We start from the raw sequence: 27,516 nt of genomic DNA on the forward strand, positions 1-27,516 counted from the left end.
TAAAATAATATCCTTAAAGTAAAATGTAATTATATTTTGGGATTTGGAGATATCATGAAGAGATTTCTGATTTTAAATGTTATAAAGAAGCCTTTTCTCTGAGGAATCTAAGAAAGAAATTAGAATTTTTTTTTTCTTTTTTTTTTTGAGAAGGAGTCTCGCTCTGTCACCTAGGCTGGAGTGCAGTGGTACAATCTCAGCTCACTGCAACCTCCGCCCCCCGGGTTCAAGCGATTCTCCTGCCTCACCCTCCTGAGTAGCTGGGATTACAGGCGTACACTACTAGGCCTGGCTAATTTTTGTGTTTTTAGTAGAGATGGGATTTCACTATGTTGGTCAGGCTGGTCTCAAACTCCTGACCTCGTGATCCATCCACCTCAGCCTCCCAAAGTGCTGGGATTACAGACGTGAGCCACTGCGCCCAGCCAGAAATTAGAAATTTTTTAAATATACAAAATAAATTATTAAATTTTATTAAACAGCCTTAAGAGTATACAAAAATAACACTTTTCTCAGATTCTGATGTCCATATATTGTTTCTTTTAAAAAAGTTATAAAACATTGAAAAAATAAATGATTTAGCAAGAAATCTACAAATATCATATGTATTTCAAACATATATAATTTATTTTTCTGATTACAGAGTTCACTTATGTGCATTATAAAATATTTTGAAAATACAGAAAAATATAAGGAAGAAAACTGAAATAATCCGCAATCCCACAAAGCCAATCAGTGTCAACATTTTTGTGTATAATTTGCAAGTTCTTTTTGTGGTTTTACATATATAATATATGAATTATACACATATATGTAATAAAATTGGAATTATAATTTATACAGTTTCCTGTCCTAAGACTTTTTCTCCTTCATCTAATAATATATGTGAGCATATATATATATATATATATCTTCAAATAGCCCATGAAGATATAACTTTGTCAATGAAATATTTTCAAATGTAAAAGGAAGAAAAGAAAAAAAAGCTTGTTAGGTGTGTAAAAGTATTAAAACCTGTAAAATGCATAAATGTAAAATGTGATAAAATCTGTATCACCTTTACTTCTATAGATGCTGAGTAAATCACAGTTATTATTTTTGTTTATGCTATACAAATATTTTAGTAGGTTAGCATACATATCAGATGCTAAGTTTCCCTATAGTATGGCTCTAAGAATCATGAGTTTTAAAACTCTTAATTTTCTACACTGGATATTCATTTATATATCTTTTTTTTATTTGTTAAGCTGTTATATAAACAAACTTTATTTTAATAGTTATGTATTTACTATAAAGTATACTAGAAAAAGGCATAAAAGACATCAAAACCATGATTTTGCAATCGCCTTGGAATAAGTTAATGCATCTTTTTTTTTTCAATAATTAAGCAATGTTATACAATTTTATGGTAGTCCAATGATGAGTTTTCTTCTCCCAAGTTCAGAGCTGAGTGATGAATAGACAAGAGTTGGACAGGAAGAATTCCAAACTCCATCTTTCTGCCTGATAAATCCTGGCCTGGAGGATGTGACTTAGATACACAGTCACAGTGAGCATCCTTGAATGAGATGAGCTATTCCACTTGGTTTGCAGGGGTGTTGGACAACTGCAGATCCCCCTGTTCTCCCACCCCCTGCCCTTGCCCAGAGTAGGACCCGTGACTCGTGCGTAAGATCAGATGAGAATGCAATCTGTCTATCCGCAGGCAAATTACAAAGAGAGCCCCAGAAGAGATTGATTTTTGTATGTTCAGCCGCTGCTTCCAACTCTCCAATCAGATAGAGCCACACCTTCCATCCCAAGGGGACCCTAGTCAAAGATGAGGATAAGGGCCAAGATCTTGGTTATTGCTGAAGTCCCTCCTCAGTGAATATGAAGTCTGGCACATGGAGTTTTGCTCTAACAAATCTTAATTAAAAGGCATGAAGAAAATGCAGAGATCTGGTTCTCATCCAGAGCCACAAGTCTGCTGAGGAGGAGAAAGGAGCTCATGCTCCCAGCATCTGGGAGATGACCATTCACCAGGTTCAGTCACAGAGCACTTCACTGGCCAGCCGCCTTCTTGGAAACCTGAGGCCTATGTGGGTGTGAGTCAGGAGTTGGTCTCTGCTCCCTGAACATTCTCACTCAGGATTAACATTGGCCTAAGCTAGCTGGACTAGGCCTAGCAATGGCTGCCAACCGTGTGTGTGTGTGTGTGTGTGTCCTGCAGTGAAGTGCTCCATCTGTCACCTCTCATAACCATGAGGTCCCCAAAGCCCTGAGAGTTTGTCCTACTATGACATACTCCTGTCAGCTGTGCTGAACTTTTTGAGGGGTCCTTGATTTCCAGACAATTGTGTTTCATTATTTGCAGGTTGCTGAGAAGAATGTTGACATTTCAGCTCCCAGTGGTTTTTCTTTAGGAAACACAGAAACATAAATGATCAATTCTCTATTTGGCCATCTGCCCGGGAAAGTCAGAGAGATGTACAAAATGCCTCTTACCCTTGCAAAAAGGCCCACTTACTCACGTTAGGCTGTGTGAGAAATAAAAATTCTGTTGCCTTTGCTAGACTCTCTGAAGCTGGTGCATGTTCTTGCATTAGAGAGTTTTCTCTTGGATTGTAGGGGATTGAGAGGGGATTTATATAATGAACATGAGTGACCCATTGCCTGTCTACCAACAGATCATCATGATCATCATCATCATTATCATTTGTTGACGTCATAATATTTTAATTTACAATCCACAAAGTGTTTTCACATATATTATATCTTTTGATCATATGAGATACGTATTAGCTTCCCTGTTTTGTGAAGAAGAAATCTGAGGGTCAGAGAAGTTAAAGTATTTGCCTCACAGCCTTCATTTAATCTATGATAAAATGAATTCTAACCCAGATACCAAGACAGCCTGTGTTTGACAAGACAGTTTTGCCCTTAATTGTATTCTGTTTTGTATTTGCATTTAGTTTATTGTAGTTCCCAAACTAGGTCTTAAGCTCCTACCAGTAAGCTATTACCCAGTAGTCACATCACATATCATTGACTTCTAAACTAGTCAGCTTTCAGAGACAAAATGGTGGCGATTAAAGTTAAGGAAAAGGATGAGGTCTCCAAAGACAATGCCTAGAGAGCTAGATGCAGAACATTAGGTATGTCAGTCAGAGTCCTGAAAGAACCAAAATCTACCCCGGAAAGATCAGATGACGGTACTTTAATGAAGGAGCAACTTCCAATGGGTGGGTAGATTTAAGGTAGCAAATGAGGGGTGGTGAGGTACTCAGAATCTAGCAACAGTGGGAAGCTATTGCCACTGCTAGGAAGATATATATTTACTGGAGCACAGGAACAGCAGAATTGAGAAGAAAGTCTGCCTTTCTCACCACACAAAATATAGCTACTACCAGAGATGCAAATGAAGGATGATAAGGGAATGGGGAGCAATGCCCTGACCTCTCTCTCCTTCCACCCGCTGATCTCCTGCCTGTGCCTTGCATTGGTGGAACACAACTGGAGCCATGGAGAAGGAAGCTCAGGAGATCAGAGGATGCAGTTCTAGTCTGTAGGAATCAGTCTCTGGGCAAAAACGGGACAGAGAAAGATACTTGTACTCCCCTTTTTAACTGGGAAAAAAATGAAACTTAGAATGAATTTTTTCCCTTTGGTTCATATACCTGGTAACTACCTAGAACTGAGAATGGAGAATGGAGACTAGGCTTATTACATGGGGCTTTCTGGAATAGCATTCTAAGGTTTTCAGAATTCATGCCTGAAGCCTGCTGCATTTACACATATGCTTTACATGTTCCCTGGAGAGCACAGTCATAACGCTGGGTGCATGTACCGTGCTGTGCAAATGTTCTCAGAGCCCTGTCATGTACATCATACATCTGATTCTCACAGCAACGCCTGGGCTGGACAGGGCAGCCTGTGACTCTTGCTTGTCATGCCTGACCTTTTCTCTATATGTAACTTCCTCCATTGAGATGCTGCCTACTTATGACTCCCTTGAGGATGCCTGTGTCAATCATTTCACACAGTGCCTAGCACGTGGTATTGCTTAATCATATCATATTAGCTCTCAAAAGAATAACTGTTATTTACTGAGCCCTCCCTGCACACTGTGCCAAGTGCAGTAGATGCATAGTTTGCTTAAGTGTACCCACACTCTTATGAGGTGAGAAATGTGAATATTATTCTCATTTTTGGGTTCCTCTTCACCATTAAGTTTGGAAGCTGTTGGTTCTACCTAGCTATTTTCATAAACTTTTGGACATATCTGTAGCATGCATCATTGCATGGTCATTTTTTAAAAACCTGTTTCTCAAAAAGGGGCTCTTAGAGAAGAGAGGGTTGTAGTAGAAGGATTCCTACCTTGAGAATCAGAAAGATCGCTGTTTGACTTTCAGTTCTATGACTTATTAGTCTCTTTAGGTTCTAGGAGGTCATTTGATCCCCTGGCCTTATGTTTCCTCATCTGTAAAATGAGGGAGGTAATTCTTAGTTCCCAGGATTGTGATATTGACTAAATTATATGATAGGTAAGAGAACCTCTAGCATAGGCATCCAAGAAAATGTTTGACTCTCTGGTTTCCAGATTTCCAGTGGTGACTTACTAGGTCAAGTGGCTAATATCAGGCACAGAGTCCATAACAGGACCTATAGCCACATCTTTTGACTCCCTAACCAGAGCTGTCTTCTGAGCCTCTGTTAGTTCTGCGCAGTGGCCATGAATAGTCTTGTGGGGAGATGAGCCCGTCAGTGTCCTGAAGGTACTGTCTTGCGACAGGCCCACTCTAGACTGAGTGCAGTTTTTCAGAGCTTGACCCAGAGTCCTGTCTCACAAGAAAAACATGCTTGCTAAGATGGGACTTTTCTTTCCCCAAAGATAGCACCTTATGGATTGTTCTTCTCTTTTTCATTTGTCATGTAAAGTCACCATCAGCAGCCCCAAGTGGAAATGCTCCTGGAACATGTATGTTGGCTTTTTCCATCCTTCTTTACCTACAGCCGTGTTCTACCAGGGAATTCTTTGGTAGCTACTTGATACCAACAAGCAAAGGGGGCCTTAGTATCTAATCAGTACTACTATGTGCCAGGAATTATTGCTTTTTGATATTCCAGGAAATCTGTGAGTTAGGAGCTGTTAGGACTGTTTTGGAGATAGAGACATTGAAACTTCTCTTCCTGACCAAAGGTGTAGCCCTTTCCCCAACCTGTCCTGTGCTCTTCTCACCTAAAGGAAGAAGGAATAAAGCCAGAAGGAGACAGTCTCCTCCCCTTTGACAGTCCTTCCAGTACTTTCCTTTAGGAGGGTACATCTTAGTCTATTTGTGCTGCTGTAACAAAATGCCTGAGACTGGGTAATTTATAAAAAACAAATTTATTTTCTCACAGTTCTGATGCTGGAAAGTCCATGATAAAGGAGCCAGCAGGTTGGGTGTCCAGTGAGGACCCTGATCTCTCTGTTCCCAAGATGGTGCCTGTTACTGCATCCTCCAAAGGGGATGCATGCTGTATCCTCAAAACAGAAGGGCAGAAAGGGGAATGAACCCATTCTCTGAAGCCTTTTTATAAGAACCCTAATCCCCTCTATGAGTGTTCTACCCTTATCACTTAATCACCTCCCAGTACTATCACACTGGCAATTAAGATTCAACACATGCATTTGAGGGAACACATTCAGCCCCCAGCAAGGGGCTAATTGTTTTTCTGATTTGTATGTATCCTGGATATCTGAGATTGAAGGTTGGGGTGTGAAGGGATAGTAACATGTATTATTTTAGTCCAAATCCATCCGAGAACACAGATTTAAAAGGCAAGTGAGGGAAAGTCACTTTCCTTCCCTTTGAGTTCCTGCTTTACACTAGGCTGCATTCTCAGCCCTAGGCACAAACCAAATAAAAAAAGTTCCATGCACAATTGAGCTTTTGTTCTATTAGGCAAAGGCAGACAATCAACGAATGAATTTGTGAAATGTCAGATGGTGGTAACTTCCAGGAGGAAAGTGAAGCAGGGAAAACAAAGGAGATGCAATCTGGCATAAAGGGTATGCTCTGTTGGCTAAGAGGGTCAGAGAAGGTGGCATTAAACAGAAATTAGGAGTTACCCCTGGGATTCCAAAGATGTACTTTGGCCATTTCTGCATGTTCCTTAAAAGCATCCCACAGTAAATTCATGGGAAATCAAGGAGCACATTGAGCAATCTAGAAACCACTGATGTAGGGAGGGATTGAAGAGACAGAGAACTCTGCTTTGTATGTGAGTTCAGAGTTACTCTAACCTTTTAGAGAGCAGTTGCTGGAGGAGCGGTCTTATGTCAATATGGAGCAGCTCTGAAGAGCTGAAAGAGGAAGATTGGAAGGGGGTTGTAGGGAGAGAGACTTAAACTCCCTAGAAATAAGACACATGTAAAGGATAATCACTGGTCCCAGCACCAAGTGTTAGGAGAGCTGAGTTGTAGTCTCAGCTCTTTGACCAATTCCCTGTGCCGTCTCAGGATGGTCTACTACCTTTCAATTCATCATTTTTCTCATTTGTCTTTTGAGAAACTTGGATCTATTAGTTTTAAGGTTTTCTGTGGTGCTATACATTCTGCATGTCTGTGAGTCTGCAAGACGTGCTTGAGAATGAATGGGTGATGTATGAAAGAGGGAATTTCCTCCTAGTAGGTGTCTATAAACAGGAACTGGAACACAAACTGTAATGGACATTCATGTATTTTCTAGAAGAAATTCATTTTTATTACATTTCTTCAGTATACCAGGCATTGTGCTAGGTACTTTACGTAAATGTTTATTTAATTCTCTCAACCATGCAAAAAAATGATGTATTTACACTTAAGAAAGTAAAGCTAAGAGGTTAAGTAATTTGTCCAAGATTATACAGAACCAGGAGTATGACTTAGATATTCTTATTCCACAGAATATTTCCAATACCCAAGGTGAAGATAATCAAACATCCTCAAAAGAATGTGCCTTCCTCATACCTCTGGTCATATCTACTGCTCTCTAACACCAACCATTCCCCAAAACTGATGCTGAGAATAGCACATAGTAGTTTTATCTCCTGGAAATATGAAATCAATATTATTTTAGACCTTTCTTCTTCTAAAAACCCAGAACCATAACTGCTGAGAGTTGGGCTTAATCTTGCCATCTTTAGAGGCTGGCAGTAAGCTGGAAGCCTCAAGGCCCCTAATGCATGGTCAGCAACAGCCCCTGAGAGTGTAGATCCCTTGAAAGGTCTTTATCCCCTGAGTTGTACCCTAGTATGAAGCCCATGCTTTCCTGCAACTGGCCAACACAGAATCTAATTTGAAAAGCAAGTGTCTTTATTTTTAACTTGAATCATATCAACTTTGGGCGACTCTGGATAGCACATATTCACTTAGCAATTATTTGCTAAGCACCTCCTGCCCTTCAGGGACTGTCCTAAGCACTAGAGATAAAGCGGTGAACAAAGTAACACCCCAACATTTTGTGAAGCTTACCTTCTCACTGATTCATAGACATATCTTTGGCTTATAAAACATTTGAGACAGTAAGGAAACAGGTTTTTTTTGATGAGTGGAATGTGAGAATGAGAGGAACAAGGGTAGTGGTAAACACAACATGTCTTTGGATAAAAATTGCAATCAATAGGCATTTAACTATGGTGATCACATTTTTTTCCAGCAAAATGGACAGTCTAGCATTTGTTTTTATTTTCTTTCTATTATCTAAAATTGATTCATATGAAAACTTTTTCCAGAATTATAAAAAATAAAATTATATGTAGGAATATACTTAGTGGCTCACCTTTATTTAAAAGGTTAAAACCGTATCTAATATAAAACCCACAAAAGACATTAATATGAAAACCATATTGTGTCTGTCTTAGGACCCCCAATTCTGAGCTGAGCATCTAGACACCATTCTATAAAGTTCGATTAGTTAAGTGAGTGAACATTCAAACATTTCTCTATATAATATGTTAGAAGCACTAGGACGAGCATGACCCTAAAACACCAAGAAGATGTGAGCGCATTGAGTAGAGAAATGTGGAAGTGCGAAAGGAAAGCAGTGTGCATGATTGGTGGCATTGGTTGATGGTATCTGACATGCCTTTGGGACCAGAGAGAATTTTCAAATGAAAACACTAAAGTAAAAACCATGTTCTTCCTGTCAACAGGGCGTTGTTGCTGGCGCTCGTTCCAAAGGAGAACACAAACAGAAAATCTTTTTAACCATCTCCTTTGGAGGAATCAAAATCTTTGATGAGAAGACAGGGGTAAGTAAAGCAATCACATGGCTTTGTGAAATTGAATCCATTGACACATGTGCCCTTAAAAGCCTCTACTCTCTGGGAAGGAATCTAAAACAAGCATACAAACACATAAAGCAACTGACAAACTTGATCAACTCTGATCATCCATCAAAGCAGGTCTCTATGCTGACTTGGCCACAGTGTGACTGCACTGTGTTTCTTACAGTGTAATGGTGATAAAAGTGTCCCACTATCCTGGTAATCTGATGGGAGATTGATCAGCTTTGAAGATCAATGTGTAATGTGACAGTTTAAGTTAAATTTCTTTGTGTGTTGGCAACTTTAATGACATGCGTCCTAGAGGGAGATACATGTACATCTTTTGACTCGGTCAAAGCATCCAGACTCTCTTGAGTTTAACCTGGAGCACCTTGCAATTGCTGTAATCAAAAAGAATAAATGGAGTTCTCAATCTTAAAAAAAGAAATCTATCACTGCACGACCAGGAAATTTAAGGGCTGATATATTTGTTGAACCAACCAAAGAAGTGGTTTGTGTTTTCATCAACCTTACAGCTGCAATTAACTCCCAGATTGATCCCCAGAGCTCTCCTGACACCGTCAGTCCTGTTCATTGGTGGTAAGAGGAAAATAGAAAAACCTTCTATGATCCGATTTCCAAGAGAACAAGAGTCAAATAGATGCCTTTTTCCTTATATTTATTCAGTGTTTTACAGCTTATAAAACACCTCCATGTATATCACCTACCATGAACTTCACAAAGGTAATTTATCAAGCACTTCATAAATAATACTTAACCATCTGAGTTACATGACCTTGGTCATTTTGCATTATTATTTTCTCTTCCTTGTTCTGACTAGTGTGAAGATAACATAAGGGTAGTAAGATGATAGTTTAAATGTAAAAATGGATTTTCTTCAGGAAAAAAAGCTATAGAAAAATTACTCCTGAATAACTAGTAATAGAATGGATATCTGTACACCCCTGATCATAACAGCATTACTTTCAGTAGCCAAAAGGTAGAAGCGACCCATGCCTGTAGATGGATGAATACAAAATGTTGTATATACAGACAATGAAATTCTATGGAGCTCTCAAATGAAAGAAAATTCTCACATGTGCTACAATGTGTATGGGCCTTGAAGACATTATGCTGAGTGAATTAAGCCAGACACAAAAGACAAATATTGTATGATATCATTTATATGGATTACTTAACATAGTCACAGTCATAAAGACAGAAAGTAGAATGGTGATTGCCAGAGACCAGGGAAAAGAAAAAAATGAAGTGTTATTATTTAGCAGGCATGAGGTTTCAATTTGGGAAGATGGAATCTTTTGGAGATGAATGTGGTGATGGTTGCACAGAAATGTGAATGTATTTAATGCCACTGAACTGCACGCTGAAAAATAGTTAAAATGGTACATTGTATATTACGTATTTTACCACAATAAAAAATAGCTAGGTGTAACTCTCATTATGGAGTACCTCCTATAGACTAGACGCGTGTTAGTCAGTTTACATACATTATTCAGTTTCATTCTCGCAACATTCCTATGAGGTGATACTAATAGCTACTTTATCAAGTATATATTATGTGCCAGGCATTGTGGTAAGCCCTTTATAAGTACCAGGTCATTTAATCCTCACAACAACCCTAGGAGGTAGATGGTACTATTATTCTCATTTTATAGTTGAAGATAGCAAGGACGGAAAAGTTTACATAACTTGCTGGCTGTAAGGGGTGACAGAGGCAGGATTAGAACGTAGGCAGTCTGGCTCCTGAGTCCTTTTGTTTAACAACAATGCCTATTATCTCTCAAGATAAATCTTTTCTAAGTTCACCCACGTTTTGTATTCTTTTTCTTTTTTAATTAGGTTCAGGGGCACATGTGCAGGTTTGTTCTATAGGTAAACTCATGTCACAGGGTTTGTTGTACAGATTATTCTGTCAGCTAGGTACTAAGCCTAGTACCCAATAGTTATTTTTTCTCTTCCTCTCTCTCCTTCAACCCTCCACTCTCAAGTAGGCTCCAATGTCTATTGTTCCCGCCTATGTGTCCATGAGTTCTCATCATTTTGCTCCTGTTTATAAGTGAGAACATGTGGTATTTGGCTTTCTGTTCCTGTATTAGTTTGTTAGGGATAATGGCCTCCAACTCCATCTACATTCCCACAAAAGATGTGGTCTCATTCCTTTTTATGACTGCATAGTACTCCATGGTGTATATGTACAACATTTTCTTTGGTCAGTCAGGTACAGCCATAAGAGGAGACATTGGAGAGCCTCTGGAAACAAAAACAAACAAACAGTTTGTTATACTCACAGGTCCTAGAGACTGGAGCACAGCACACCACACAGAGCCACATGGGAAAGACACCAGGGTGGTCAGGAGGCAAAAGACAAGGAGCAGAAGGGGGAGACCTAAGGCCACTTCTTTATTGGGATTGGCAATCCAAGGCAAGGCAGGTCACAGCAAGTGATTGGCTAGTTCGAATCGTTTTGTCTGGCTCTAAGCAGTAGGGGTGATCCCCCTCTGCCCCAAGATAGTGGAGGCAGAGGAATATTGCTTTCTGGGCTGTATGAACCAGGCAGAGGAGGGATGACTCTGGATTGGTTAGTTTGCATATCAAAGACATGCTCCTGGCTGGGTCCTTTCTTATGTCTAAGAATTGAGAAACAGTCTCTCCCCAGTCAGAAAGATTTCTTAAGATGTCAAAACATCATATACAGAAAATATAAAAATATTTACAATACAACCCAGCATGTAGGAAGCAGAACTAGGATTTCACCTCAAGTCAACCTGAATAAAAAATCAATGCAATTTGCCTCTATATTATAGAAGGTGGGCCTATCTGGGGACGCCTTGGTAGAAGGGAGTTTAGGATGAAGGCACAAGCATTGGTAGTAAAAGGGCTTGAATTCGACATGATTACAAGCCTAATGTAAGCTTTATCTGTCTTCATAAAAATATAGCTTCAAAACCCTGGGGAGGTGGGTTCTCTGTTCTATAAAGACCATAGTTTGGAGACCTGTGCTCAGTTCTGAACTCCACATTTTAAATTGGATATAGACAAATGGAAACATATTCTTATGAGGAGGATTCAGGCAACTGGGGACCTGGAAACTACGCCGAACCAAGACTTCTTGACACAGGTGTGGCTCATATGATCTTTGGGAACACAAATATGGCGAACTCTGGGCTTATATTCCTCCAGCATTCTTTATGGGAGCTTAGTAATGTGGATCAAGCCCAACTGAGAGATACTTTCACAATGATTTATATGCCCCAATATATGATATCATCTCTAGTCTCTTCCATTACCATGACACTTGGTATGGGTAATCAAAGGGACAAGGACAGAGGTAAAGGGTATCTGGTGTTTTATCTTGTCCGAGGGTCATGTTTTGGGCTTTGCTGTTTTATCACAGACCCCACCATCAAATAGGCTGTCCCCAGATCATTGAAGTCCTAATTACCTTGATTTTAACTAATTAGGGTAGTTTATGTTCTTTACTTTTATCTGCATCCTTACTCAAATGTGGCTAAACTGTCCCCAAAGAAAGATACCACCAAACCTTGTAGCACTATTTTTGATTCTTTAGCCGGACACAAAGAGAGCAACAGTAAAATCATCTCCGCCCAAAGCCATTTAGCTTTGTAGAGGACATGTTAGATCCCTAGTGGAGAATTAGGAAGGAAGTAGAGTTGAATGTTTTCTGTCTCACTTAGTCTACCCCAGTTTTGTTAGATTAACATTAGACTTCTGTAGCATCTGGCAATCTTAGCTTGTTAATATGCCTTAACAAAGGTCCTAAAAACTGGTTAAAAGGACTGAATGTGTTTCAATCTGAAGTAAAGATGATAAGGGTCAGGGTACCCCATATTAATAGTTTTTCTTTTTTTGTTTTATTTTTTGTTGTTGGTTTGTTTGTTTTTGTTTTGTTTTATTTTGTTTTTGTTTGTTTTTGAGATGGAGTCTCACTTTGTCACCCAGGCTGAAGTACAGTGGTGCAATCTTGCTTCACTGCCACCTCCGCCTCTCAGGTTCAAGTAATTCTCCTACCTCAGCCTCCCAAGTAGCTGGGACTACAGGTGTGCGCTAGCACACCCTGCTAATTTATCTTGTATTTTAGTAAAGACAGGGTTTCATCATGTTGGCTAGGCTAGTCTCGAACTCCTGACCTCAGGTGATCCACCCCACCTTTGGCCTCCCAAAAGTGTTCGGATTACAGGTGTGAGCCACCGTGCCTAGCATTAACGGTCTTTACATGAATTGTCAAGTAGGAAGAGGAGCTGACTTGCTCTGTGTGACCTCAAGGAATGGAACCAGGACTAACTGATAGAAGTTTTAGGAGGTGGTTTCTGTTTATCAGTAAGAAGGCTTTTCTATCAGTCAGCAGTTAAATGGACTGCCTTTTGTGTGAGAGAGTTCACCGAAGCTGGGGGTATTCAAGCACCAACCATCTGATGAAATATTGTTGAAGAAAGTCAAGTAGAAAATAAAGTGCTGAACAAAGTCACATCTAAGTTGAGTCCAGAGACTAATTTTAAGATTATGTTTTCTCTCACAGTCATATCTATTGATGCTTTTTATTTGAAAAACCTCCATTGGAGATTATGAGCATAACAGTTTACTAAACCTTAGTCATTGCCCAGCAGGGGGCTGACTCAATGTGCAGCATGGGTTGTAAATGAAGGTTTTTTTTTTCCATATCAAAGAAATGGAAAACTGGGTCTTTATCATTTGGAATGACAGTCTTAGTTGTTTATCTCATCTGCAGTTTTTTTGCTGGAGCTTGACTGCACTTTTTTTTAAAACCAAGAAAAGAAACATTTGCAAAACGTGACAATAGCTAAAATCCAAAAGCTGTCAAAAATGTTTTGATCCCAATTAAAGAGACCCTTTGCAGCAATTTACACCCTGTCTTGAATTTTAAAGAACTCCTGATCCTAATCCTTATGTGAGTAAATTTTGTTTTATTATTAGCTTGTTGCAGGGAATAAATCAATAGTGAAAGCTGTTCATACATTTAGATACCTAGATATTGCTAATATATCATGATGTTACTAGGTCTGTAGACCAGACGGATGGATGACAAGGAAGGAGTTATGTCATCTTCATTTTGCAGATAAGGACAGTGAGATTCTGTGAGTGTCACTGACCTGGAGACTTTTCAACTCCAAGACTTTCTAGTGAATCTCACTGACTCTCTTCTCTCTCCAGTTACCATTTCAATCCATATAATTATTATGACTTTATATCATAAAAAATGATACACACTGTAGGACCCTACAAGTAAGTCTGTTTCTTAGGATGAAGGGCAGTGGCCTGCATCAACTTTTCAAGATGTTGCAACATCCTTGTTGCCACAGACACATGTGAATTTTGCTTATTCATTTGAATGAGCTAACACTTACTTAGAGCTATTAGACGCAGCAATCTAAGTATGCTACGGCAATTCTATGAAGTAGATGCTATTATTATCACCATTTTGCAGATGGGAAAGCCAGGGTCCATATAATTTAAGTCACACAGCTAACAAATGGCAGAACTTGGTAGCTTGGTCCAGAATCTCTGATACTAGTGAGGTGTTACTAATAATAGCATACCAAATTTTATAAATGATTTTATAAAATCATTTTATGCTTTGATCTATATTAGAGCAGATTCCCTATTATCTCTGTCTTATTGTCACTGTTACTCACTTTCATTCTTTCCTGAGCTTTCCTGAGTGAAGACAAAAGGGGTGGAGTTACAACTGGGACTGCTTCATCCATAGTTTCTCTTGGATAGATAGAATGTTGACAGTATAACCCATATATGATTAGGCAGTACTGGTTGAGTATCCCTTATCTGAAATGCTTGGGACCAGAAGTGTTTCAAATTTTAGAGCTTTTCAGATGTTGGAATATTTATATTATATATACTTAACAGTTGAGCATCCTAAATCCAAAAATCCAAAATCTGAAATGCTCCAGTGAGCATTTCCTTTTGAGTATCATGTCAGGGCTCAAAAAGTTTTGGACTTGGGAGAATTTTAGGTTTCAAATTTTTGGATATGGGATACTCAACTTGTAACATATTAGATGCCTACTCTATGCCATGTGCAGCCGTTTCCTGAGGATTTGAAGATGAATTGGTCACTATCCTTGCCCCTGAGATGCGCATAGTTCATTAGTGAACCCAGACTCACAAAGAGAACTAACAGCTGCCAAGATCCTGGGCTACTCCCACCTCCTACCTGCTATGCCTTAGTTATTTTGTGCACATTTGCTGATTCTTAATCACGAAGTTATTTCATTTTTTATGTAGTAAGTATTACCGGGCACCAGCTATGTGTGAGTCATTGTGTGATACAGATACAAGTGTGAACAGAGTTGTCCGTGTTCATAGACTGGGGTTTAACTTTGCCAAGAATGTTCCTGAAAAATTTCACTGACTTGGCAGTGGAAAAATGAGTTGGAGAGGACCAGAATAATTAAGTAAGGGAAGAGAAAACAGTATTTCTAAAGGCACAGATATATGGAAGAGAAAGATATAGATGTGCATTCACTCAGGAAATAATTATTGGGTACCTGTATAAATACAGAGATAAATAAGGCCTCATCTTTGTGTTCATCACTATTGTCTAGCTAGCTAGCACAATGACTCACACATAGCTGGTGCCCGGTAATACTTACTACACAAAATCTAAAATGACTTCATGATTAAGAATCAGCAAATGTACACAAAATGACTAAAATGTAACAGGTAGGAGGTGAGAGTGGCCCAGGATTCAATATTGTCCCTCAAAATAGATAGGTAATTGTGTTTTAAATACAGTAACTGCACTTAAATTTCAGGGCTGATTTAATAATTTATTCCTCAGTGAAAATCAGATGTCACCTTATTTGTGCCTCATCAAAAACAAGTCTGTTCTCCTTTCAGTTCAAACTGGATGCTTTGAGCAAGGTTTGGAGAGAGCAAATGAGGTTGAGAAAGGGAAATGTCCCAGGGAAGAAGATAGGAAAAAGCTGAGGAGGCTGTAGAGCATCACACTGGGACCTGGTAGTCTCTAGGACCTAGAAGTATCTGGGATGTTGCTGTCATCCTGGACAGTGAGACAGTGCACAGGACTCTCACAAGACTGGGGATAAGGGTTAGCCTGTAAACATGACAGTGTGGTTTAGAGCAGGCTTTCATGGATCTGTCTCATTTGACATCCAACAGTTCTTGGAATTTTTTATTATCCCCCTTTTATAGAAGGATCAACTAAGGTACAGGTAGGTTAAATGACTTCATGAAGTTCCACCCTGGTCATTTGACCCCCAGGCTCCACTCTGGTCACCCGAAAGAAATTGAATTCAAATTAGAACTCTATAATACCCAAGCTTATTTTCTTTCTTTTGTTTCAGAGATTCTCAACTTGACGGTTCTGTGTCTCTAAGGAGTGGTTAGGAAATGTCTGTAGGCAGTTTGGTAGTCACAACTTTTTGCAGAGGGGTTGGTAATGCAGAAATTTAATTGTTAAAAGCCAAGGCTGCTAAATAATCTGCAATATTCAGGGCAGATGCATACAGCAAAAGATATTTTCCTATGCTATATGACTTTCTAATGTCTTTCTAGACATTCATGTAGATGAAAAACCTGTTGGTAATTATGTGAATTTAAAAAGCTAACTCTATTTAGCACATAAACAAAGTATTTTTACCCATATACATAATACTGAATTTTCCAGAAATGCAACTAGACTAAGGGAAAGATGAAATTATTTCTAGTTAACCAAAATTTTGTATCTTTTTACTAATATCTCTCCAATCTCCCCACCCAACCCTCCCTCTGATAACCACCATTCAACTCTCTGCTTTTATGAATTCAGTGTATAAATGAGATCACGTAATATTTGTCTTTCTGTTCCTGGCTTATTTCACTTAATATAATGTCCCCCAGGCTCATCCATGTTCTCCAAATGACAGGATTTTGTTTTTTGTGGCTTGATAGTATTTCATTGCCTATATATACCACATTTTCTTTATGTATTTGTTCGCTGATACCACACTTAAGTTGATTCCATTTCTTGTCTATTATGAATCATGCTACAGTGAACATGGGAGTGCAGGTATCTCTTCAATACACTGATTTCATTTCTTTGGATATGTATGCAGTAGTAGGATTTCTGGGTCATACGGTAGTTTAAAGTAATTTTTCTTAATGTGTGTGTGTCTCTGTTTACTCATCCATAAGATGGAGATAATAAATGGACCTATGTCTTAGGGTTGGTGAAAGATTAATTTAGTCTTCTAAGACTTAGAATAGTGCAGAGTAAAGTAAAAAGCCCAAGGTGTTAAATAATATTACATCATTGGCTATATTGTCCTATCTCCTGTACAGTCTATGTTCTCTAAGCAGAAATAAGAAAGCCTTTTATGATGTCCCTACTTCATCTTCTGCTTACTGTATCCTAGCACATGATCATCTGTGTCATAATGAGTTGACTCACACTCCCATCAGACTACAAGCTTCACACAAGGTACCCTGGCTCATTTATTGTTGTATCGGCAAGGCCTGGCATAGGAGACCCTGGCATGTGACAGAGATGCTAACTGATCATTGAAGGTAAAAGGGAAGACATTCAGGGATGGATAGAATGAAAGAGAGAGAAGGGAGGAACAAGGAAGCAATGACTATGTCAGCTTACAATGAAATGCTAATCATCTGGCCCTGATATTGGAGCCCAAGATGCTATATACCAAAGATGCTACTTTTGCCACGTAGACAGCAAAATATCCATGATTCAGAATTATCCAGTCATAGGATGCCAGGGATGGAAGCTCCCTTAGGCATGAACTAACCCACACATTTGCGAATGAAGAGATCTGAAACCCAAAGAGAAGTGAGCCATGAGATCTCCCTATAAATTATTTGTAAAAGCCTATACTTGAACATTGCTCTGGACAGATTTGAGTCATTTTCTGATGCTCACAAAACAGGAAGCAGGGAGTGTCCTCTTCTTTTTCCTATTTTTTAAATTTTGCCCTTCTTTTCTCTACAATCTCTCCTCTCTAGACCACCCTATACTCTTTGCATATTATATTCAATGTTCAGGACTTCCACTGGCCCATGGCTGCCCTAGATCTATTTTAATGTCAAATAGATAGAACCTCGAAGGGGAAAAATTGGGTCTCTGTGTGGTTAGTGTCTTGTTGGATGATATTGGATTTTAATTTATCACAACAAAAAAAATCAATTCGTAGCTCAAAATCAACATATTTTTAGAAATTGGCACTGTCAGGAAGCTGCCTTCATGAGATAATTTATAGGACCAAGTCTGTAATTCATGATAGAGAAAAGGGATGTTCGCAATACCCTGGGAAGTGAGACCACGAATGTTTTCAAGAAGATTTGGTCAACTCAGAAATGTTCTTAATGATTCCTTTTATCAGTCTTGGTCTTTAAAAAGCTATGGTGGTACTATTTTCTAAGCTAGTTGCTTTTACATGCTTGGCCTCATTTCACTGAATCCTCTAAGTGCTCAGCTAAGAAGCCACTATCCCATTAGACAGATGAGAAACTGAGACCCGAGGGGTTAAGCAACTTACACAAAAACAAATATCCAGCACACTGTGGAGCTGGAAACTGATCCCAATATTATATGGTGCTAAGGCCCATGTTCTTTCCAGCTCCAGGCGTCGCCTCTCACCTCTTCATGGGCATAGTTAGGGCCTCTTGCAAGCAAATGATCATTCATCTGCTCACCAAGGGAGAAGTCAGACTGCACTTAGAGTTGTCAGCATGCAGACAGGCCCTGTGACTGAAGATTTACAGTGACTATTTGGGCCTCTGAAGAGATGTGGGAGGCACTAGTTTCAAAGATTCAGAGCCTAAAGTTGCTGGGTGACCTTGGGGATGGCTCATCTGCTTGCGGGCCCCTGTTTCCCCATCTGAAAACCAAGGGTCATATGACATACTTTTTCTTAAAGGGCCAGATGGTAAATACTTTAGGCTCCAAGGGTTATACAGAGTTTAATTAGTGCAACTATTTAATTTTGTCACTGTGGCATCAAAGTCACTGCACACGATATGTAAGCAAATGACTGTGGCTACATTCTAATAAAACTTTATTTGTAAAAATAAAGTCATCTGCTGACTCTGTTCTGGTTGATTATTAAGGATTCTTCTAATTTTCTCGTTCTGATCCCATGATGGGCCCATGAGAGCCCTTTGGCATTAGGGGATGAAGACTAGGTGAAAAGCTGTGGTTTTTTATTTCTGGATCCTTTGTTCACTGCTCTTTTGTGACTGATTTTGGGATGAGTCATGAGTGTAGAGTGTTTTGTGTGAACTTTCAAGATAAATATTCATCTCTAAAGAATTGTATTATTTATTTATTTTGATTTTTGATTTTTTACTTTTTTTTTGAGACTCTCACTCTTGTCTCCCAGGCTGGAGTGCCATGGCATGATCTCTGCTCGCTGCAACCTCCACCTCCCGGGTTCAAGCGATTCTCATGCCTCAGCCTCCTGTGTAGCTGGGATTACAGGTGCGTCCCACCACGCTGGCTAATTTTTGTATTTTTACCAGAGACAGGGTTTTGCCATGTTGGCCAGTCTGGTCTCGAACTCCTGACCTCAGGTGATCCACCCGCCTTGGCCTCCCAAAGTGCTGGGATTACAGGCGTGAACTACCACGCCCAGAGAGTATTATTTATTGCTACCGTTTGTTGAGTACTGATTGCCAGGCATGGTGCTAAGTACTTCACATAAATTTTTGTCATTGAATTATTACAATACAACTATTAATTACATGTTATCCCCATTTTACAGATGAGGTGACTACGACTCAGGAAGATTAGGTCACTGGAACAAAACTACTCTTACATTTTTATCTATTTACTCAAAAGCTACTTATTGAGTACCTACTGTGTGCCAGGAAGTGTTCTCCAGGATTTGGATACATTGGTGAACAAAATGAAGGTCCCCACTTGGTGGAGTTTACATTCTAAGGTGGAGAGACAGAGAGAAAAAATAGACATACATAAATAATATAATGTGTTAGAAAATAATCAGTGTTACAGAAAAGGAAAAAAGCGAGGCAAGGTCAGGGCATTTTTCCACTGTACTTTCTTTGTCCTCATGAAAGGGCCTGTGACATGTGCGCTTTGTAAATCACAAATATTAACGTGCTCTGGGAGCGTCCTGTACCTTTGAGGGTCAACTGAGTAATGGAGAAAGACGCTTCTGAAAATTCTCATCCAAATTCCAGAGGCTGTTACACTTGATAAATCAGAGCTGTCCACTTGGGTGTCTCTGCTTTTATTTAGATGGCTGATTGCTTTATATGGGGTCTACTGCTTATTGTTTTTCTATCTCCCTCATTTGTTTTAAATTTTAATTTAAAACTCATTTTCCATGACTGTGCTGAGGTTATTTAATAGGTGCTTCTATTTTTATGAAGACACTCCTTCAGGGAGCTGTTTGTATCAAAATGATGATACTGTAATTAGGCACAGCACTGATATGACGATTCTTTGTGCACCTCTCAAGTGCTTTGCAGAGATGGCCAGAGGTGGAGAAGCAATCATAGTTCTGGTTACAGTAAAGAAACGTGGTGTCATAGAAAGCAAGGGACTGGGTCAAAGTGAGAAGAGACTAGTGAAATTCATCTTTTCGTGGGGAGAGTTGTATCTGAGGAAATGCAGGCTTGAACCTGGGGACAGGGTGATGGACAGGAGCGCAGGGGCTGGGTGACCAGGATGGAGCCTGGGGGCTGGGTGACCGGTGTTGTGGACAAAGGGCTAGATTTGCCATTAGCAGGCTTGAATTTGAAGAGTTACTTAGTTAGAAGTATGCATATTGAACTGCAATGAGGAAAACGACAATGAAAACAATAGTAATGATAATGATTACGCTTACTATTTTGCCAGATCTTGCTGTAAAAGCTTGACATACGTGTCATTTCATACTTGATGAATCACTGAACCTCTTAGTAGCTCAGTGTTCTCCTTTGGACTATGAGAGCATTAATTAGCCATAACAATTTTGGAAAATACCGGTATTATCTTTTTTTATAGAATATGATGACAACGTTCAGAGAGGTGCAGGGGCTTACCAAGATGTCTCAGCTAGTGAGGGGTGCCCTGTCTGCTACATTGTTTCATATCACCCCTGTGTGCCTGCCAAAACAAAGAAATGGGTATGAGTGTATCCATTCTGTTCCAGATGTTACCTACAACAAAATGCTTCAGTGATTTACTGGCTTCCGTTCTGTACTGAAGTTACTAACTATACATACTTAATTTTCGATTCTGGAATTAATAGTGAGGTGAATTTAACACCTTCACATTTTTAGATCCTGTACTCAGTCACTACTTTTTTTCTTGGAATTTTCACTGTTTTTCTTTAAAATAAGAATAATCATGCCAAGCTGGTAAAGTCTCTGCATTCTCTTCTATTTGCGATATGAAAGATGGAGAGAATTTTAACAAAGAGAAACAAAAATGCTAGACTATATGTGACTTGAGGGCAGGGTCCATGATTTAGTCATCCTTGTATCTCCTACCTCCTGGCACATGATCAGCTCCCAGTTGATATTTGTGGAATTGCACTGAATTTTTCATTGTAAAAGTCAAGAAGCGTTTGGTTCACCTCTTTGTCTAGCTATGCCTATAAACCTTTGATTGCTGTGGGTGGCATCTGAACTCTGTAAACTACCATCTCCCTGAGACAGAAAATGGCATCTCCACCACCTCTTCGAGTGGGCTGCAGTGGTGCAACCCACTTTGTTCCAGCCATGTCTGTCCTTCTCAGGGTTCCTTCAATTTGTAGATGAGTAGAAGGTTGCATAAAATGTATTAAAGCTTGCATATAATGTGTTAAATCTCAACCTTTGGTCTTATTAATGACCTTAATGCATAGGTAACACATTTTTGCCTCATTTTTCTTTCTGTTTACCCATCCATCTAACTTGATTTCTTCCTTTCCCTCATCCTTTTCTCCTACTTTCATGTACCTGTAGTATATACTCGCCTTTTTTATTGCCATATGCATTTTTTCAAAGAGATTGTATAATACCTACTACATATAAGATATACAGTATAACCTGCTATAGAAGAAATATAATATCTTATGCAGATTGACAGGAAAGGAAAGTAGGTACTGTGTGTGGAGCACTACACTAATATTACAGTGTAAGTTCCTGACAGATAGAAACTCTGCCTGATTACCTCTGCAGCGTGTGAGTCTCGCCTCTTTTCTTCATCCTATGCCCTGCCAGAGGAATGAGGCCTCCCCAAAGGTGGGAGTCCCTTCAGGGACCTATGGGGTCTGCACCTCCAAAGTTTGATGCCTGTGTACCCTAGGTCCTGGACCATGTATACAGAACATGTGTAAGGATGATCTGAGGGCTGAGAGGGAAAAAATTAGCCTAGCAGAGCTGCTGAGATGGTGAGAGATGAACTTGGGCATGTCGAATCTTCCGTGCTATGGTGACTGTGCTGAGTAAATTACGAACACTGACTCATTCTGTCCTCACAATCACACTATGAACTATAGATATTACTAATGCCATTCTTCCACAGAAAGCGATGAACATGAGGCATGAGGCCAGGGTTGTGGGGTGGGAGGGACAGGCATTCTGAGCACTGAGGGCAAAAGCCAGTGACTTTTTGGTTCTGACTCAAGCCTCAAGCCTCACAGTCTGTCTGATGAGCACAAAGTTAGATGCAGTATTCAGCCATTTCAGCCCTAGGCAGCTTCTGTATTATGGCTTCCGCCAAACATTTCTATGGTGATCACCCTGTTTCTCAGTCCCATCTCCAGGAGCCTCATTCATATAGCTCAGGGATTTACCTGCCAAATTAGATTTAACTTCTAAAAACTAGAAAATTAGGAGATTGCAAATCTGCAAGAAATTACCAGAGAAGTGTGGCCTCAATATTTAAATTAAAAATGCCAGCACCTCTAAAGACCGAGATCTGAATCTTTATTGATGTCTAAGGGATGTGCAGACATTTTAAAGTTATATATTTACAATTTTGAAAATAAAGATTTTACTGGCAATTGCCTAAACTCAAGACAGTTATAACCTCACTTTTGAGGAGAAGATAGTTCATCTTCCATATAAATGGCTCCAATGAGAGTGTCTGAGACTCTGAGATACTGAGATGCATCATCTCATGACTCTGACTGTGCTGTATGACATATTTACTCATGTGAATAGACACGCATACTCTTTCATGTTTATTTCCATGCTGTCAAGGCCTGTGTCTATATTTTCACTCCTTTATCTGTGTCCTATGGTACAATCACCCACGCACTTAACAAAAACCTCTTCATCTGATCCAATAATAAAAGGAATCTCTTATGTTTGGGAATCTTTTTTTTTTTTTTTTTTTTGTAGTTTTCAAAGTACTTTCACTTCTTTCTTACAACTGATCCTCATATTAATCTTACAAGATGCATATTACACATGCAGTTTTACTGGTGGTAGACCATCTCTGCAAAGCACTTGAGAGGTGCACCAAGAATCGTCATAGCAGTGCTGTGCCCAATTAAGCTCAGAGCGCTTAACTGCTGGCCCAGAGTTACACAGTGATAGTTGATGGAGCCTGTTCCTTATGCTTTTTTCTATTTATAAAAGTATCATATACTTATTGTAGAAAATTTATAAAATACAGAAAAGCCATAAAGAAAAAAGTGCAAAATATGTGAAATCTCACCACTGCTTTGTAACCTATTTTTTTACTTATCCACATTTTTCCAATAATTAAATATTCTTCTACAACAATGTTTTCAATCAACATAAAGCATTCTAGCATAGGAGTATACCATAATTTAGTAAACACCATATTGTTAGCCATGCAGGTTCTATCTGTATCTTTGAGCACAGCTTTGTACACTACTGTCATTATTTCCTTCATTGAAATTCCAGGATTACTAGGTCAACATGTGTGGATATTTTTAAGGCTCTTGGTCTTTTTTTGATCAAATTATATCTAAAAAGTTGTACTGCCAGATGTATGATACAGTCTGTTTTACCACATATTTGCCAGCATAGAGTAGTGTCATTTAAAAAAAATAACTTATTGATATTAAACTTTAGTTTTAATGCCTCTGTCCTAATTTCAGAATCTGCTCATGATGGTCACTATAGGGCAGCAATATAATTGTAAAGTAGGGCTTTTATACTGATGAAACTAATGGCCCTTTGGCTTTACCTACAAATCTGAATGACGCTAAAGGATATTGAGAATTGACTGAAGTTGGATTTCTCTTAGGACTTGGCCTATCATTCCCAAGGTGTTAACTGTCTGGACTGCCAATATTCCCATAGTCATACATTTTCACTGGCCTATGTTCAGGGTCATATTGTTGATTCTCCATATATGCATAAATGTCCCCAAGAGGAGAAAACTTGACAATCTTTATTACTATAATTTAAGATTTCTGATCATTGACTTTCAATCAAAATAAAATATATTTATATATTCTTTTCTTTGCATAAAGCTGTAGTATCTTGGGCAAGTAATTTCACCTCTCTGAGCCTAAGTTTTCTCCATTATGGGATGGAGAGGGGCATGACCCAGGCACTCTTTGGAAGTATTTTGCAAAAATTCAGGGAGAGAGAATGCACATTAAAGTTCTTGGCACTTTATAGAATTCTCCTTGATGATGTATATTATTTTTTTCATAAGAAAAGAATAAACTTAGCTTTCCACAAATATTTATTAATGAATAAGCTCCCCGTTTCTTGTTCTTCATCCTAGTAATTTTGTATAATTTATGAAGAACAGGTTTATTGAAGAAGGGGAATGTGGCCCAGATTCTGTCCAAATTTAGAATTAGTGGGATCTGAAATAATGAGATTTTTCTGTAGCCTCTTTCAGGATAGCTCTAGTATTCTCATGGCACTTATCTATTTGGTTTTCCACCTACAGTATCTCTGTTCCTGCAGTCTGGATGAGGTCTTCTAGAGAACTGAATGCACCTTAAACCTCTTGAGGTTATTTCTCTAACCTCAGAGAATTTTCTGAACTAATCTGCCTTTGCCTTTATTTCTTCTTATGAAAGTATATGAACATGTTTGGGAGAGCTAAGGCTAAATATTCCACAGGGTGTAAAATCCCATCCTTAAAAACCAGAGCTCCCATCAGCACCTTGGAGAAGTCATTTGTTTTTCTGTTGCTGATACTCTCATCTCTAAAAATAACGTTCTTCTATCAAACATTTACCAAGCATCCACTGTATACCAGGCACTGGGATATGAAGATGAATAAGAGAAACCTCTTGCTCCACAGGCCTCATAATCTAGCAGCCGAGTAAACAACCAATTACACAACAGTGTGATAAGCAACATCTTGGTGTGGCTGCTTCTCTTCAAATTCACACGTGTGTCTCTCTCCTAATGACCTAACAAGCAAAGCATGGGGAATCATTCTCGTTAAATGAGCAGATGTTATTTTAATTGATCATACAGGCGATGTTTGCAAAATAGAGATCTAATACACAGATACTATGTAGAGAAGAAACTCACAGAACTGAAAATATCAGAGGGGCTGTGAAAATGATCTCAACCTCATGTCTGCCTGACCCCCACAACCAGAGAAAACCTTTTTTTTTTTTTTTTACCTTAAGTTTTGGGATACATGTGCAGAACATGTAGATTTGTTACATAGGTATACGTGTGCTGTAGGGGTTTGCTCCACCGACTGACCCGTCCTCTAAGTTCTCTCCCCTTGCCCACCACCTTCCTAGCCAAATGCAGAAAACTGAAACTGGGCCCCTTCCTTACACCTTATACAAAAATTAACTCAAGATGGATTAAAGATTTAAATGTAAAACCCAAAACCATAAAAACCCTAGAAGAAAACCTAGGCAATACCATTCAGAACATAGGCATGGGCAAAGACTTCGTGACGAAAACCACATTCAGTTCTAAAATGTGCCGTGTTTTCTTTTTTCTTTTTTCTTTTTTTTTTATTCAGTGAACATTTATTAAGCAGTGTTTCTCAAGTGAAGCATAAATTAGCATTTCCAGTTGGGACAATTCTTTTTTTTGCAAGGCTGCCCCATGCACTGTAGGACATTTGGAATCCCTTCCCCCGCTTCCCTGGTGCCCTGTGCAGATACCTAAAGACATCTTACGTAGTGACAAGCAGAAGGATACTTTTACATATTTCCAACTGTCTACCTGGTAGGAGAGTGAGGGAGTGAGGGGTCCTGGTCTTGTGTGAGAGATATTGGATAGCAAATATGTTCTTTGCACAAGTATGCTTCCTCCTTCTCCTCCTCCTCTTCCTTCTTCTTCTTTTTAAATTTTTCTGCTTAGGACATTCTTCTCCTATCTCCCCCTACCCACTTTCTCTTTGCCCCTTCCTTTATCTGGCTGACTCCAGTTTATCCTACAGACCTCTCAGCTCAGGCACTATTTCCTCAGGAATTCTTCCCTGATTGACAAACCTAGGTTAGATGTCTCTCTTTTGCCCTTCCACACACCAGCCACTTCTATTATAGTACTTATTAAATGTGCTGTACAAGGTGGAAGCAACCCAAATGCCCATGGATAGATGAGTAAACAAAATGTGCTATACATATACAATGGAATCCTATTCACCCGTAAGAGGGAAAGAAATTCTGACACATACCTTATTATGGATGAAGCCTGAAGACTCTGCTAAGTGAACCAGTCACAAAAGGGACAAATATTATATGATTCTTCTTACATGAGGTTCCTATGGTAGTCAAACTCATAGAGACAGAAAGTAGAATGATGGTTACCAGGGACTGCAGGGAGGAGGGAATGGGAGTTAGTGTTTAACAGGTGCAGAGTTTCAGTTTGGGAAGATGGAAAAGTTTAATGGATGGATGGTGGTGATGGTTGCACAATAATGTGGATGTACTTAATGCCACTGAACTGTACACTTAAAATGGTAAAAATGGTCAATCTTAGGTGTATTTTACTGCAGTAAGAAATGTGTTCTAATTGGGTGTTTAGTGGCAGCATACCTTCCTATGATTTAAGATTCCTTGAAATCAGGAGCACTGGTTTTCACCAGTGTGTTCATAGTACTAAACCCATACCTTGTAGATAGAAGGTGCTCACTTAAAACAATTATGTTGAATAAATGAATGAATATAAAAATGATATCATTTCATTATATCAGACTAACGTATTTCTTATTTTACAGATAAGGACATTCAAATTCAGAGATAAGTAGTGACCTTACTGACATCACAGAAGTAGTAGATGTTGAAGTCAGTATTGAAACCCAGGTGTTGTCAACTCCAGTCCAAAAAAATATTTCTTCCATTGGGCTAGCCTTTATTTGTTGTCACTTTCTACACATAGCTGAACTTAGAGAAAGTAGAGGCAGAGAAATTCACCTGAAATGCCATATCTGACATTAAAAATGAATTTAGAAGACTAAAAAGAGGTTGGGAAAGGAAGAAAGTAAAAGAGGCTGATAAAGAACTTTCCCTGGGATATAGTCACTTTTCATTTGCTTTTTGTTTTTTCCAATCTCTTGCCATGTAGCCAAAAGAACTGACAATGGTGAGATTGATTGGGCAGTCAACTGTTTCCCAAGGGCTGTAACAGAATCCCAATCTCTTAGGTAATTTAACCTGGAAGGGGGTTTTGCTGTAGGGAACCACCCACATGGTTGGGGATGGACAAGATGATTTAATAGGCCTCTTCCTGCCCTAATTGCTAATCTTCCTTGTGGAAACCCCCTTCTCATGCTGCATTAAAGACTCCATTAATTTGTTTACATATAAATTCAAGCTACTTCAGTTCTGTCACACTTCTGAGAGGTTCCCATTCAAGAGTCTTTGGCTTGTACCACCCATTAGGATTTACTGATAAGAAAGATGCATTATACGTTTTATTACCTTGTCTACAGAGCACATGTGACAACTATAAAGTACATTCATGTATAGTATGAATAACTGTCAGGGTAATTGATAAAGTGGTCTGTAATAAAGGTAACTAGAATGGCATTCCTAGAAGCTGAGGTCTCTTAAGTGCTCAAGAGGAGGGGGGAAAGACACTAAATAAATCCAGTCTTTCAGAAATCCCTGGCATTAAAAAAAAAGTAGCCAACCGGAATCCTTAGGCCTACATTTCACTTTCAAGTATAATTATTTTATGTTGCAATTCATATCTGCTGACACATTGGAATCAACTCAAATAAAGGAATGCCATAAATCTTGCATTGTTTGGATTAAGCAAATGTTGGTGCTGGAAGAAGTCAGGGAGGGAACGGCCCTGTGTGTAAATAGT

The 27,516-nt window shown here is 39.1% G+C and overlaps 1 protein-coding gene across 18 annotated transcripts in view; it reads left to right on the forward strand.

Annotated features, from left to right (window-relative positions):
• Positions 1–27,516, forward strand: part of DAB1 (DAB adaptor protein 1) — a 434,090-nt gene that overhangs the window by 279,894 nt on the left and 126,680 nt on the right. For all 18 annotated transcript variants that reach the window (XM_007978568.3, XM_038003849.2, XM_073007255.1 and 15 more), the window contains one exon: positions 8,158–8,256. In XM_007978568.3, the coding sequence (XP_007976759.1) occupies positions 8,158–8,256 (99 nt within the window). The remainder of the gene's footprint in view (positions 1–8,157; positions 8,257–27,516) is intronic.

Source organism: Chlorocebus sabaeus, chromosome 20 (genome assembly GCF_047675955.1).
Source record: "Chlorocebus sabaeus isolate Y175 chromosome 20, mChlSab1.0.hap1, whole genome shotgun sequence".
In the NCBI taxonomy this organism is placed as follows: domain Eukaryota; kingdom Metazoa; phylum Chordata; class Mammalia; order Primates; family Cercopithecidae; genus Chlorocebus; species Chlorocebus sabaeus.